This window comes from Musa acuminata, chromosome BXJ1-5 (assembly GCF_036884655.1).
Source record: "Musa acuminata AAA Group cultivar baxijiao chromosome BXJ1-5, Cavendish_Baxijiao_AAA, whole genome shotgun sequence".
Classification (NCBI taxonomy): Eukaryota; Viridiplantae; Streptophyta; class Magnoliopsida; order Zingiberales; family Musaceae; genus Musa; species Musa acuminata.
The window spans coordinates 5,973,697-5,987,836 of NC_088331.1; the positions used below are offsets into that span (position 1 = coordinate 5,973,697).

Below are 14,140 nucleotides of genomic sequence, written 5' to 3' on the forward strand. Positions count from 1 at the left end.
GAAGTTGGGGAGATATACAAGCACAATGAGATAGTGTACCACATACATGAGTTATCACATCATGTATCACAATTGAAAGCAGTCAGTCACACACCTCTAGCTTTCCTGAAGCAGCGTCATGATCACAAATAAACATAAATTCTGGTTATGTTAAGTTCAGGAAAAAAACAAAATACACAAAAACTAAGAAAATTCTCTAAAGATATATTTCCTAAATTGAACCAACCTTTATTGAATGAAAATGTATACAAGTGAGGATCTCTAGTAATATCTTGTGTGACCTTTTTGGTTGTAAAACTTTGCTTCCCACCAAGAGCAAACCAAAAAGCAGAGCTTTCTGTTCCCTCCTTGGCATGCTTTAGTGCTACATCTGGCTGCAGGAGAAAGTAGAATCTTATTGATCTATAAAGCTGGCAATAGTAATTGCTCTTAGATCTATATAATCTTAATTGCGTGTCCACCTGTATATGCATGCATGTACACATATGTGAATGACATGGGTTAGATATTAACAGTGACAAATACAGATACAACAAAAAATAATAATATATGAAGTATTATGATTCATGACAAACTGTAAACAAATAGTATCCATAACCTATTCATCATGAAAATTCCGTAACACAGTATGCCAAGCACTAAATAAGACTTATAGTGCAAGGAGTAAAATCATTGTATTAATCTTATAAGAACGAGCCTTGGTGCCATGGTAAGGTTGCTCTCCTTTGTGATTTTAAGTGATTAGGATTCACATCATGACAACAATCTATGGTTGCAAGAATATGACTATATACAATATTGATCCCCCTTAAAATTCACATCGGTAGAAGCCTTGAATATTGGGCCATCTCTTTTATTAATGCTTTATAAACAATGTATAGATAATTCATGCAATCATATATTCGTATTTATAATCAAAATAATCAATGTTCAACTAAAACAACTTCTCCACAAAAGTTTCCTTCAAGTATCCTCAAGTATACAATCTTTTTAGTAATTATTTAAATATATACTTCAAGAAAGTATCTAACATGTATCTGAGAATTATTCAAACAGATATCATACGTTACATGTACTTGTTACTGTTATGACAAACGATTCAAGATATCCATATTCCATAGCAGGTACTACCGTAGAAATGTTGATGCTGTCAAAGCTTGCTTTTCAAAAACCAAAATGTGGCACACTCACACCCAGTCACAAATAGGCCAAAGCAAAAGTAGCTTCTCAAAAACCAAAGCTTAAACCAAGAAACTTCCTTGTTACATGTTAGTTAAAATTTAAAGATAAATCCCATATGCCCAAACCCCCATTCAAATTATAAGTCATAAATATTGTGGTTAAGCAAAGACTTAAATAGGATCCATCATTAGACTGATATTTAAGAGCTAGTTGTGAACCGAAACCACATCTCAAATTATTCACATGAAAATCTACCAACTTGAACTATGATAAAACAATATGCAGCGACCGGCTTGAAATTAGTACCAAGCCTTTTAACAAGGATAAGATGAAACAAAATCCAATCCAAACCACAAGTTCCTTTTTGTGAAACTGAACAAGCAGCCAACTACATTGATTTTTCAATATATTCTATTTCTTTGCCTATTACATAAACTGTCCATTGCCCATTGGCCAACGAAATGTACGTAATTGTAGACAGTAATCCCAATTGACAACATTACAAGAGTAAAAAGGGTGACAATGAACCAAAAAAATTGGCACAGAATTTTGGATAGTTTACCTTTAAAAATTCTGCAATTCGTGCAGCCCACTGTTGCTGTTCAAAAGTGCTTGAACTTCCATGCCATGTAAATAATGAATTCCCGGATTGCAAAATAAAACAATCAGTAGAACTCAATGATGTTGCAACCTAAAACAGTAAAATTGTATGTTAATGAAAAGCGTAGAGCTCATGTATCCAACTAGTATTCAAATGTAGATATGAAGAATGTTCCACTGAAATGTCAAGCTAAATGAAAATTATGATTTTGTTAAATAAAATGAATATTAGAAAATCTGCCTAAGACAGCTAAATATGAGGACTGGCCACCTCAAAAAACCATTGCAACCACGGATGACTAACCGAAGGCATGTGAAGAGCAAGGTGAAATCATTTTGTGCTTCTCTTGGGTATGCTAAAACATTTAGTCACGCATTTAATCAGATGTTTCACTAGTTAATGATTAGTCACCTTTTTTAATTCAATCACAGGGATAAGTCTGGCTGAAGAAATGGTTAAGCATGTTCCACTGGACAACAATCATTAATTTCCATGTGAGAATTAACAGTGTACACTCAGATATAAATATAAATACACTTAACGATCCCAAGGTCTTCTAAATATAGCATTACTTCTAAGTTTAATTGGACAACAAAACCTTTGCTTATAATTTTTTTATTAACAGAAACCTAACAACAACAATAACAAAGCCATAAGTAACTGAAACCTAACACACAATAAAAAATCTTGAATCCCTTGAAATTCTCAAGTTTAATTTTCATCTAATAAGTTGAAACATTAAATCATGGTTCATCTTACCAATCTGTACCGATATACTAATCAATTGTCGATACAGTATGTATCGAGCTGTACTGAGTATACTGACACATGATATATGAGGGTGTACTGATGTAACACCTGTACCAAGCGGTATGTCATAGTACGACAAACCTTGCATTCAATGATCATTCCAATTGACCACTGGAGAAGGTAACTGTCATTTAAACTCGAGGACAATCTAGCATGAACATAAAGAAAGGTTTGAAGTAAGCTAAGGCGAGGATGTATAGTTTCTCTCCTATATAACCTATAAAAGTTTGTAGCAAGGAAAAGAACTGGCTTTGTTACAGTAGTACCTTCTATGTATGATAACAACAACAAACAGCCATAATATCCTATATATTTTGGTTCGTCTGTATGGATTTTTACCTATCATTGAACTCCATACAATGCAATAATGTCACTCTATATAGTTACAGCATACTATCCCTACTACGCAATGTGTATGCCAGGTTGTGGCATGACTAGATTTAAGTAATATTGTAAGGCATTTCATATACCAATATGTTTCAATTGTTTTCAGACAAAACCCAAACAGGCCCCATTTCCTCCTGTGATTCTTAATCATCGAAATCAAGGTGGGGAAAGGAGAGAAAGAAAAGAAAAAGACTGGATGAGCATGTTTTGTTCCCCTACTTTTTTCCCTTTTCCTAATTTCCTCCTTTTCTTTCCTATTCTCTTTTTACTTGTACATACAGTGTGTTATGTCTTGCCTGTATATCATTCATAGAGGCATGTTGTACTGATCCAACCAACGTCCAGTAGGGTTTTCCACCAGTGAGGCAATCATTGCTTCATATTACTCGAAGAAAGCTACACAGCACTTAGAAGCACCTAGCAAGCTCACAATATGCAGCTTGATATTGACTTACTGTGAAGTAATTCACATTTGAGCTCTTCTTAATACTACAATTCTATCTATACCATTGAAATGACAGCCAAAGCTAAAGAAAAAAAATGTAAATCACTCAAAATTTTGCCTATATAAGATAATATTTCTCAGCAAGAAGTATCAAGGAAAGTATGAAACAATTTGCTGTGTTGACATCATGTAGTCTGAAGTTGTAAATTATTTGGTGAAAAAATAACAAATAGTGACACTGCTTAAATGTGAAAAAAAAAGAGAGAATAAAAATCTTCATTTATCCTGTTATGTCCCTGAGTAATGTTCTTTAGATAATAATTATTATGCTGGCCAACACCAACTAGCATGTGTAGTGCTAAGCCAAAATGCAGTAGTTATCCTGCCACATGGCCAGACTAAACTTCTGCACTGCCAACCATCACAGCAAGCATGTCAACTCGCATGGAACAGTACATGCCATGCCACATTCCTCATCACGGTTTGACATTTCACCCAGTCCGATATGACACCAATGATATGCCACATTCCTCAACAGTACACGGACAACCCATCTCAGGCTGTCCAGTCTGAACCTTCTGAAAACAAAATAAATAAAAAAAACTTCAGGGCTCACATTTGTGAGCCCTCGTCACCCCGAACATGAGCCCTTCCCATTTCGGCTCATGCAGCTGCCGTAGCCGCCCGTCATATGCCGCCAACTGGTACGCTTCTTCTTCCCCTTCCTCCACTGCCTCCTCTTCTTTCTTTCTCTTCCTCCTTCCTCCTCTTCTTCCTTCCTCATGCCTCCTCTTCGTCCACCACTCCTTCCTCTTCTTCTTCTAATTTGAAACAACACCGGCCCCGACTGACACATACCGTCTGGCCAATGATTTATACAGGTTCGTATGCGAAACGGCATTCCTTGTTCCTCGTACCACAAAACTAACAATCTCGTGCCTGCATACATAATGAATTACTCCATCTAAATTTTGACAACAGCAGAAAATAATTACAATTATAGATAACCATTCACACAAAACTAATTTTGTCGAGAATGAAGGTTCAAACAGATAATATATACTAATGAATGAGATTCAGATGAGCATACTGCATCAACTTGAACAGTTTTGTTATTGTGGACTGATGTTCCAGATACTTGGATTAGTGCAATGCCATCAGGAGTGTAAGTTTCATCATTCAGGTTCTTCTCTGCAACAATTTTTTTATAACCAGAGCTGATTCCACCCTATGCAAGAAAAAGTTGAACTCGACAAGATAGAAAACCCATGCTCTTTTGGCAATACAAGACTGATATAAGCAAATCTGAGAAAAATCATGTGGATTTCCTTCCCTGTACCAGATTGAACACCATATATCTCAGAATGTTCGTACCTTCAAGACAACCATGGGCTGAAATAGTGCAATGAACTGTGGTGGTTCTTTCCCTTGAAAAATGCGGCCCTGCAGTACATATGATCTTTAATAAAACTGCTGCTGCTTACTAATCTTCTGAAAAAGAGATCAAGAAAATAAAAAACCTGCACTGGTCTTCCTTTTTAAGGAACTCCACATTGTATTAGCCAGCCTAGTCGCCATCAGCTGATCATCCTAGAAGAAAACAATATCATGTTACAAAACCAAAATAAGCAAGCCTAATCAGCAAGCTCAGTCATCCGTTGATGCAGTACAAGTTATGGAACTAATACAACTAGAAATGCAACCTTGGCTGGAACAAGGGATGAACTGGAACCTGGGAGATCCATAAGTGGGTAGGATAAATAATATGCAAGTACACAATTTTAAAACCATCCCAAGGCTAAGATAAATTAGGATGGACATTCAGGAATATTAGATACAAATATCTAAAACTGTGTCGTATTGTTAAATGGGGAAAGATTTAAGGGTAATCTGGTGGCAAGGGTCATGAAGCATACATGCCATTCAATTATGACCAGAGAGTCACATCCATATCAGGCTAGCTTACTGACGAATAATCACCAAATTTTAACTTTTTCACCTAATTTAATTCGTCGTTTCCACGAGGTGACTGTTTCTAGGTTTGGACACCAGCTTTCGGTTGAGAAAACCTGGCTACATTCTGTTTCCCACCTGTCAATCACAATTCTGAAGGAGAAACCACTCCTAATTCTCAAACCCTCTCCCCACCCATGGCATGTGCCAACAATTCATACACTGACCAAGACTGCAAGTGCCAGCAGCTGATGCATTATGATGCATGACAAGGAATGGTCCAGTTAGACATTAAAACAAACAACTAATGTTATCTTTAACACTCAAAAACACTAGCTGGAATAGCCTAAGGCGTGAGGCACCCTTGCGGCCAAAGACGCGAACTTAGCTTGCGTTGCCTAAGACGCGAGTCACCCTTGCGGCAAAGACGCAAACTTAGCTTGCGTTGCCTAAGTTGCGCTTCGCCCTTGCGATATTGCTCCGCAAGGATCGGCCCACTTGTAACCTCTCGCAGGTCCCAAAGGACCTGTAAAAAGAGAAAGTTGATTAGTTCGAAAGAACGGCTGCAAGCCCACAAACAGCTGCTCACCGAGTCCCGGGCGCGATAACAAGTTCCCGTCAAGGCAACGTGCGAACTTGCGAAAGAGTGTTCAACGCCCGGTATATATCCGAAGCCCCATCCAGCCCTGTGCCAATCAAGGGGTTCCTAGGGGCTGAGATGGCTGACGTTTTGGTGAGCGGAGGCAGATTCCAGAAATCAGCCTGCGGCACATGAAAACGGAGCTATTTTGGGCTGTTTTGGGGCTGTTTTGCTCGGTTCGGTGAGCGATAGCTTTGTAACACTGTAGCGTGTTCGAACTTACATTTTTACAAGCAAAATGATCCAAAACCAAGACAAAACATGCTGCCAAGCAGCTGTACATGTAGGTGTGAGCGACGAACGATTCGTTGCACGGAATTGTTGTGGATGCGCGATGACCGTTTGTAGGTGTTCATGGTGCAGCCAGCCAACACACAAAAAAAAGAACTTCATATACCCCCTTAAGAAATCCCACCATCCAATATACACAAGTAAACTTTAACCCCTCTTTTTACCCTCTCCCCTCATCATCTGTTACTTGTATTGCAAACTTGCAATTTACTAAGATAATTTATTTAAGTTGCAAATGGGATGAAATGACAAAACTTCTCTTAAACCATGGCCAAAGTCACTAAAGTTATTAATTAAGAATGATCAAGATCATTCGAGCTTTGGCAAGCTATTTCAGATAGAGGACATAATGACAATTGTGCTGCAACATCAGAAATACAATGCAATAACATTTCAGAATCTTATCAAACCAGCACATACCAACCAGCATGGCATGATACACCTTAGTACAACAAAAGAGAAACTAAAAGGTTGTTTGATATATGAATGTCGTGATTGGTACACCTATTACCAATATGAACAACACAACAAGAAATGGTTCATCAAATTTTTCCCGGGTTGTAGATATATTATATACCAATACAATCAGATTTGGAAGGCTATACTTGCAATATGATCTCTTTTTTTTTAAGAGATATGTACATAGAATCTTACTTAAGGGAGAACACTTGACATTTAAAAAATTAAGTATTATAGGGGGAAAATTTTTTCACATGACCAATCTACTACTCAATAATAATCTCCGGATCACCAAGAGTAAAGAAAAAATATACAAGCAGTTCAAGTAAAATAATAGGCTTTAAAAGAAAACTAGAAAAAAAATTATGTTTTGACAAAAAAACCAAAACAGGAAGATGATATGCTTTCAATAGGAAAAAAATGACAAGTTAACAATCTAAAAGACAAAAATAATAGTGTGCAATTCTCTCAAGTAGAAGATAGAAGATAGAAGATTAATACCAGAACTATACAAAAATAATAATATATAGGAAAAGAAAACAAAAGAAGAAAACTACCATTCTCTACTGCTACATCTTCTTCTAGTTCAGTATACCATTAGAACTAGGCAGCAAACTATAGGGAGACAGCGGATTCATTCTCTGCCTACAGAGGCAGGATATGGAGACATTAGGTAAATAGTTCTACTAAATTGAAATTACATTACAAGTGACTTCTCAATTTGCTTTAGAGGTTACCAGATGATTACAGTACTTAAAGATGGTCAAATGCTAACAGTGTGAATGTCAGGTCAAAATGTGCCAATGAGAAAGGGAATCAACCATTCTGTGTGACAAGCTCAAAGGATGAGGTGATCAAATCTCATGGTTTGAAACAAGGTCCGCTGTACCGTACCGTACCGGAGTTTCGACCCGGGCTCAGTACGGTACAGTACGGGTGTACCGACCGGTATACCGAGGTGTACCGAGCGGTACACCTGATTTTATCGATTTATCCCTCCAAAATATCTGAAAATTAGAAAAAAAAAAGGTTAGGATAGTGTTGTCAAGTTACAAATACATACTTCATGATTAGAAAACGAATACATATCTCTTGATTAGAAAAGTTAGGATAGTCTTAATTACCCTCTAATTAAAAAAAACGAATACATATCTCTTAATTAGAAAGTTCTTCCTCTTAATCTTCCCAAATTAGCCTCGATTGAATTCACAAATCCTTGTTTTATAGAGTTTAGGAGAGAAAAAGAAAATTTGAGAGAGAGTTTAAGAGAGTATAATGAAATAGAAGAGAGAAGAATGGTTTAAATAAGAGGAGAAAAAGCTCCAACGGTCAAATTGACCGTTGGAACACTGTAGCACTGCTACTGTGTGGTAACGGTCGATTTCGACCGTTACCGAGTGGTGTCGGACGGTAACGGTCGAAATCGACCGTTACCGAGTGGTGTCGGACGGTAACGGTCGAAATCGACCGTTACCGAGTGGTACCGACTGGTGTCGGGCGATAACGATCGAAATTTCGATCGTTACTGCCCGATTTTACCTCGTATCGCCCGATACAGGGGTTTTTGCGGCGTACCGCCCGGTAGCGGGCGGTCCGCGTACCGGTAACCTGCCGGACTGGTACGTACCGCCCGGTACGGGCGGTACGCTTCGGTACGGCAGACCTTGGTTTGAAATACCAATTGGACCAGTACATACTAACTGATATTTACTAGTCCGACCAAGTTGCCAATAAATAAATGCAGCTCACTAATGTTTGGAATACTGCTCTTACCTTATTCAGCGATGCTAGGAGAATAGGTCAAGATACCAACCAAAATCTAGGTACTGTATCAGTCTTAACAGACTTTAAAACTGGTATTGAACCAACATTTAGAACGTTGCTCAGAATAATGATAACTTGCAAGTTATTGTACCAAAGATAAATTAGAATGGTAATTAATAATGTATAGATCAACTAGTCTATGGTTGAGAGTTTATTGAGACTCTAAGTCACGGACATTGTTGAATAAAATCTAGGGTGGCAATTGCTTAATAATTAATCTTGACGCTGATGCAGTCATCTCATTAAGCATGACAAAAGATTATGAGAAGTTGAGAACAAGCAATATCATAAAATAATATACATGTAATTAGTGATTCAAGACTTGTACAGGTTTTAGCAACTCTTATAAAGCTAACAGATTAATTTCAACAAAGTTTGAAATTTTAATGGATTATAAGCATCCAAAATCCAAACCACAATGCTTCTAAGAGAGTAGATGCACCATAGAAAGCTTTTGAAAACATCATGACTCAAAAGAACTGAGAATGGAAGTTTTTCTTTTGCTTCCTCAGGAAATACATGGTCATTGCCACTTGCCTGAATACTATCCTTTCCCATCCACCAGGTTAATAAGTAGTCCTCTTTCTTCTCACCAGATCGATATGTATAAAGCACAATATAACAATCTCCACTGTAAAATTTACCAATCTCTTCCCTTGGAAGTGGGTTCTTGGCACTACCATTAATGCGCCAAACCTGAAAGTGATTCCAGAAATTAGGATCCTAAAGAAAAAAGAACTATCTAGCTTCATGTGCAGTTATCTACAGGCTAAAGAAAATTAAAGAAACCTCAAGTTTTCCACCGCCTTCAAGCAAAGGAGGAATTTCCTCATTTACTGGACAGCCTTTTGAGATTCCCTTAAAATCAACGCCTTGTTGTTTTAGCAAAGCTACCAAGACAGCAAGCAAATAAGACAAATTAAAATAATTAACAAATATACATAAAGTTGGTTCCTCTACAGAATCTTCTACTAGTACCTGCAACTTTTCCTTGTCCCTCCTCTCCAGAATTTCCCATTCCTGTCACAGTACCAGCTGACCACGATTCAAATTTTGACTTGAATGAATGTGTTTCATAACCCTGAATAACTTGAGTGACGCGTGTTGTTTTTGGTCTATTTTGACTGATGATGAAATCCTAAATTTTTTGTCATTAAGAACGCCATTAACGATGAAGTGAGAAAAAAAATAGAGTACAGAAAATAAATACCCTACCTCAGCAGCTTTGCTGGAAGCTTTTCTCTCTTCAACATGCGTCACTCGGCCAACCCAAATGAAAACCTCAGCCCCACAGTCCAGTAAATAGCACTTGTTGTTCTCCAACGTTGCTTTTGATGGTTGTTTTCTTCCAACTTCAACTGACCATCATTAATACTACAAAAGTTCTTGTATGTTACAACTTGATAGTTCAGTCAACTCCTTCATTGTTGTATAACTTTTAGCATGGATGAGAATCCACATGCATGGTGGTATGGCATCAATAAAAATCTAAAGACCAACTAGGCTAATGCATTTTTTCCTACTATTAATTATCATATAGAAGAAATAAGCCATCAAAAACTACATTCAACATATAATGTATCGATATGTCGTTAGTGTTACGATTGTAAAGGCACTAAAGGGGGAGGGGGGCGGGGGTGAATTAGTGCTTTTAAAAAAATTTCGGTTTGAAAGTTCAATCAATAAATCTGTATCGAAAATGTGATTAACAAAAGGTGCGAGTAAAGATTGCTTACTAAGTATATCAATATGCAGTAGTAAATCAAGACAAAAGAAGAAATACAAACCAGATTTATAGTGGTTTGATCGTCCTGACCTACGTCCACTCCCGATTTATCTTCCTTTGAGGCTATCGGCTTTCACTACCGATCTTCTTTAAATGGGCGAAAATTAACTACCCTTGTTACAACTCTCTCATTTTTACAGGTTTAGGAGAGAACTCTTACACCCCTCTTTTACAAAAGACCTCTCACCTCCCTTAGAATAACTTTTAGACTCAAGAAGGGAGAGGCTCAACACTTTTTAAGAGTTTACAACACTTCAAAATCACAAGCTTTCCATGATTTGTCAAGCAAGCATGAGAGAAGTATTTATAGGCCCCAAATGACTTCAGAAATGAAATCAAAAATTCAAATCCCCGGGTTTTCAGGGTACTGGCGAGTACCACCGCCTGCACTGGGCGGCACCACCACCTGACACAGTCTGGGAGACTGTGTTCTGGTGAGACCACCACCAGTCTAGGTGGTAATACCACTTGCAATGGGCGGTACCACCATCGAGTTTTTCGAAAAAGTACAATTCGTACTTTCCAGCTCATAGGCGGTGCCAACGCCTGGCCCAATCTCTAGTCACTGAATTGGCCTTCCAATAGGCCCAATTCAACCCTGATTCAGGCCCAATGAGCTCCTAATTAAGTTAACATGATTACACACAAAACCAACTTAATTAGACTCTAAACTATTTCGATCAAGACAACGATTACAATCATGAAGCCTACGTTGTTCAACATGTCATTTGTTCATCCGACACTTCGTCCAAACTTTCGACGCATCGTCCTTTCCTACGGTGTATTGTCCGATCCTTCGGCATGTTGATCTCCCACAACATCTAATCTTCTTAGCGCAATATTCGATCCTTCTGGCCCAATGCCCGATCTCTGACATGATGCACTTCGGCCCAACGTATGATTCTCCTACTTCGGTGATTTGCCTTTCCATGATCAAAGTTTGTCCTGCGTCACTTTTCTCAAAAGCTCATTAGTTCATAAACTCATCAATTGATTTCATCATCAAAATTCGAGATTTAACAATCTCGTCCTTTTTTATGATGATAACCAATTGATGACGGAGTTTTAACTAAACTCCCCCTGTCCATATATCATATTGAAATAAACTCAAATTTAGAAAATGATAACCCTTTAATGTTAGTCTTGGAATTCAAGTCGAAACAATTTTAATCATAGCAACTTTCTTTGTAAAAGTCATATGCAATACATCATAGTACACATCATATGCATAGTTAAAAAATTATTTCATGTATCATAATATCAAATCATGAGTTAAGATATCATTGCACGCATAATTCCAAATCATCAAGGTACATCATAATTTCAAAACATGAGTTAAGATATCATTACATAATTCAAAATCATGAAGGTACATCATAATTTCAAAACATGAGTTAAGATATCATTGCATGCATATTTCCATATCCTCAAAATTTCAAATCATCAAAGAGTACAGTCAACTTCTCACCTTTTGTCATCAACAAAAAAGAGAAATGTGCAAGTTTTTACTTCTCTTTGAAATATGCAAGCTAGCAAGTTTTTACTTCTTTTTAAGATGTGTAAGTTAGCAAATTTTTGCTTCTCTTTGAAATGTGTAAGCTACTACTTCTCTCTCCCCCTTTGTCATTATCAAAAAGAAGGAAAGAATACAATGGTGTAATTTTTCTCCCTTTACATCAATGTTCCAATCATAACATAAAAGATATTAAGATCAAAGATAAATTTAAATCATGAGAGATCAATCAAGTCAGAAATAGCGAGAAATCAAAATAATGATTCATTAAAAAAAAATCATATGAGAAGAATTCATGTGTTTGGAAGATTTAACATGCCTAATTATCTTATGATAAAATCAAACTGTTCCTCGTTCAATGATTTAGTAAAAATATATGCTAATTGATGTTTTTTGTCAATAAAATATAAATGTATATCATGATTATTAATATGATCCCTAATAAAATGATGTATAATATCAATGTCCTAGAGTGTTGAATGAGATTCTTTATTAAACAAATTACATTCGCATTATCACATTTTATAAGGATGTTTTTCAACCAAAAGTCCGCAACCAGTGTCAGAAATAATTAAAAGTTGATATAGGCATCGGATAATAGGCTTACTGCCCAGTACAATTCAGTGAGCTTACCACACAAGACAATTCATACCAAACCAAAGCAAGCAAAATTGTTTGCCCAGTTTGCATTTCAATTGGTCATTGGACCAGTAAATACCATCTTGTACCAACCAATATGAGCAGTATTTTGATCCATTGATCACATAACGAGCAATATTAAGATATATGGAAACTAGAGACAAACTTGTATAACAGAATCGATGCTAGCTTTTGGTAGAAAAACCATACATGCAATGTTGTAAGAGTAAAAAAAGTACCCATAAAGCTTTGCAGGACTGGTTTCTAGAACAGTGTCATCTTCACTGATCACCTTTTTGCCAATTGGTGCAAAGCCACCAAAAAGGACCCAAAATTCACCAGAATCTGAGTCAGCTTGTAATTTCCCGCCATCTTATACAATAAAAAATCTGTTAATAAGAAGATACAATATGCATACATGTACAGAATATCTTATAGAAGAAGTAGATTCTCACCAATGATCGCAATGTCACGAGTCCCTTCATGGTACTTGTCCTTCAAATATTGTATAACTTCTAAAGCTTTAGCTCTTTCTTGGATATTTGTGCTAGCACCATTGAACTGATATATCTTCTTTTCAGTATCCAAGATAAACACATCATCATGATTTAATGATGACCGGGCAAATGGAACCTTCAAATGAAATTCCAGGAATTACCACATGCATGCAATGCAAATTTGAACATCAAAAGTCACGCAATAGTTCATGGAAAAAATATAACACCTGATTCATTCTGACAACCCATTTTCCTCTACAAGTGTATAGCGTGTTTCAAACTTTTCCTCCTCAGGCTTCTTGAATCCAGAGGCAAATCCTCCTTCCAAAGGAATAATGCATGGTTTGAAGTATGACACAAACTTGTCAGACTCGAAGCCTTGGGGTTCCCTGTGTTGAACTGCACGACCTCCAAGAACTGCATCAAGTTCGACAGTCTTGATTGCCGCAGTCCCAGCTTCATCCTGTGCTCATTTATAAGGAAAATAAGTAATTTGAAGTTTGAACATGTATCTTATTGCTTAGCCCTCAAAATAAAAACACAAATCGTTTTACTGTATCATTGAGCATAATTAGCATACTTGGCTTGACTCTTTTACGATCCAGAAGTGAATGTCATAAAGGTAGGTGCCACCTTTGCCAGTTGTCTGAAACAAGCAACTCACCACATAAAAATATGAAGCAGATAGCAGCAATCAAGGTGTAGAGTCGTCATGCACATTTGTAGTTAGCCATTATGGATGATTCTTGAGATATCAGAGCTAAAACAACTTCACTTCTGAAATACACCAAGTTTTCATTGTCGAGCAACATTTCAATTTATTTAAAAGATTGCATTTTTATACACCAAGTGAAGACATCTAATGCAGTTTTAAAAAGAGAGCTAAAATGTCAAATAATTCCTCACTTCTGATTTAGCTTGAAAATTTTCCAAACAAAGTAGACGAGATGATGAATTAAACATAACAAAGAGAACAACTATTGACAAGACCTGATAGACCTACTCGCACATTAATTTGGAAAGGACAGGTCTCAACCAAATGGTTCTAAATGCTTAAGTTATTAGTAGTAAGCCCAACTAGTCATAGTAACCACAAGAAGAACCAACATCACT

The 14,140-nt window shown here is 36.9% G+C and overlaps 1 protein-coding gene across 1 annotated transcript in view; it reads right to left on the reverse strand.

The window, feature by feature from the left end:
• LOC103984405 (villin-2) overlaps nucleotides 1-14,140 on the reverse strand; it is a 28,281-nt gene that overhangs the window by 6,351 nt on the left and 7,790 nt on the right. The window contains 17 exon segments of the mRNA XM_065185441.1: nucleotides 95-105; nucleotides 227-374; nucleotides 1,745-1,873; nucleotides 4,516-4,653; nucleotides 4,800-4,868; nucleotides 4,946-4,963; nucleotides 4,965-5,015; nucleotides 9,130-9,288; nucleotides 9,382-9,482; nucleotides 9,571-9,730; nucleotides 9,808-9,929; nucleotides 9,932-9,966; nucleotides 12,770-12,902; nucleotides 12,986-13,163; nucleotides 13,255-13,295; nucleotides 13,298-13,490; nucleotides 13,608-13,673. Coding sequence (XP_065041513.1) covers nucleotides 95-105; nucleotides 227-374; nucleotides 1,745-1,873; nucleotides 4,516-4,653; nucleotides 4,800-4,868; nucleotides 4,946-4,963; nucleotides 4,965-5,015; nucleotides 9,130-9,288; nucleotides 9,382-9,482; nucleotides 9,571-9,730; nucleotides 9,808-9,929; nucleotides 9,932-9,966; nucleotides 12,770-12,902; nucleotides 12,986-13,163; nucleotides 13,255-13,295; nucleotides 13,298-13,490; nucleotides 13,608-13,673 — 1,752 coding nt within the window.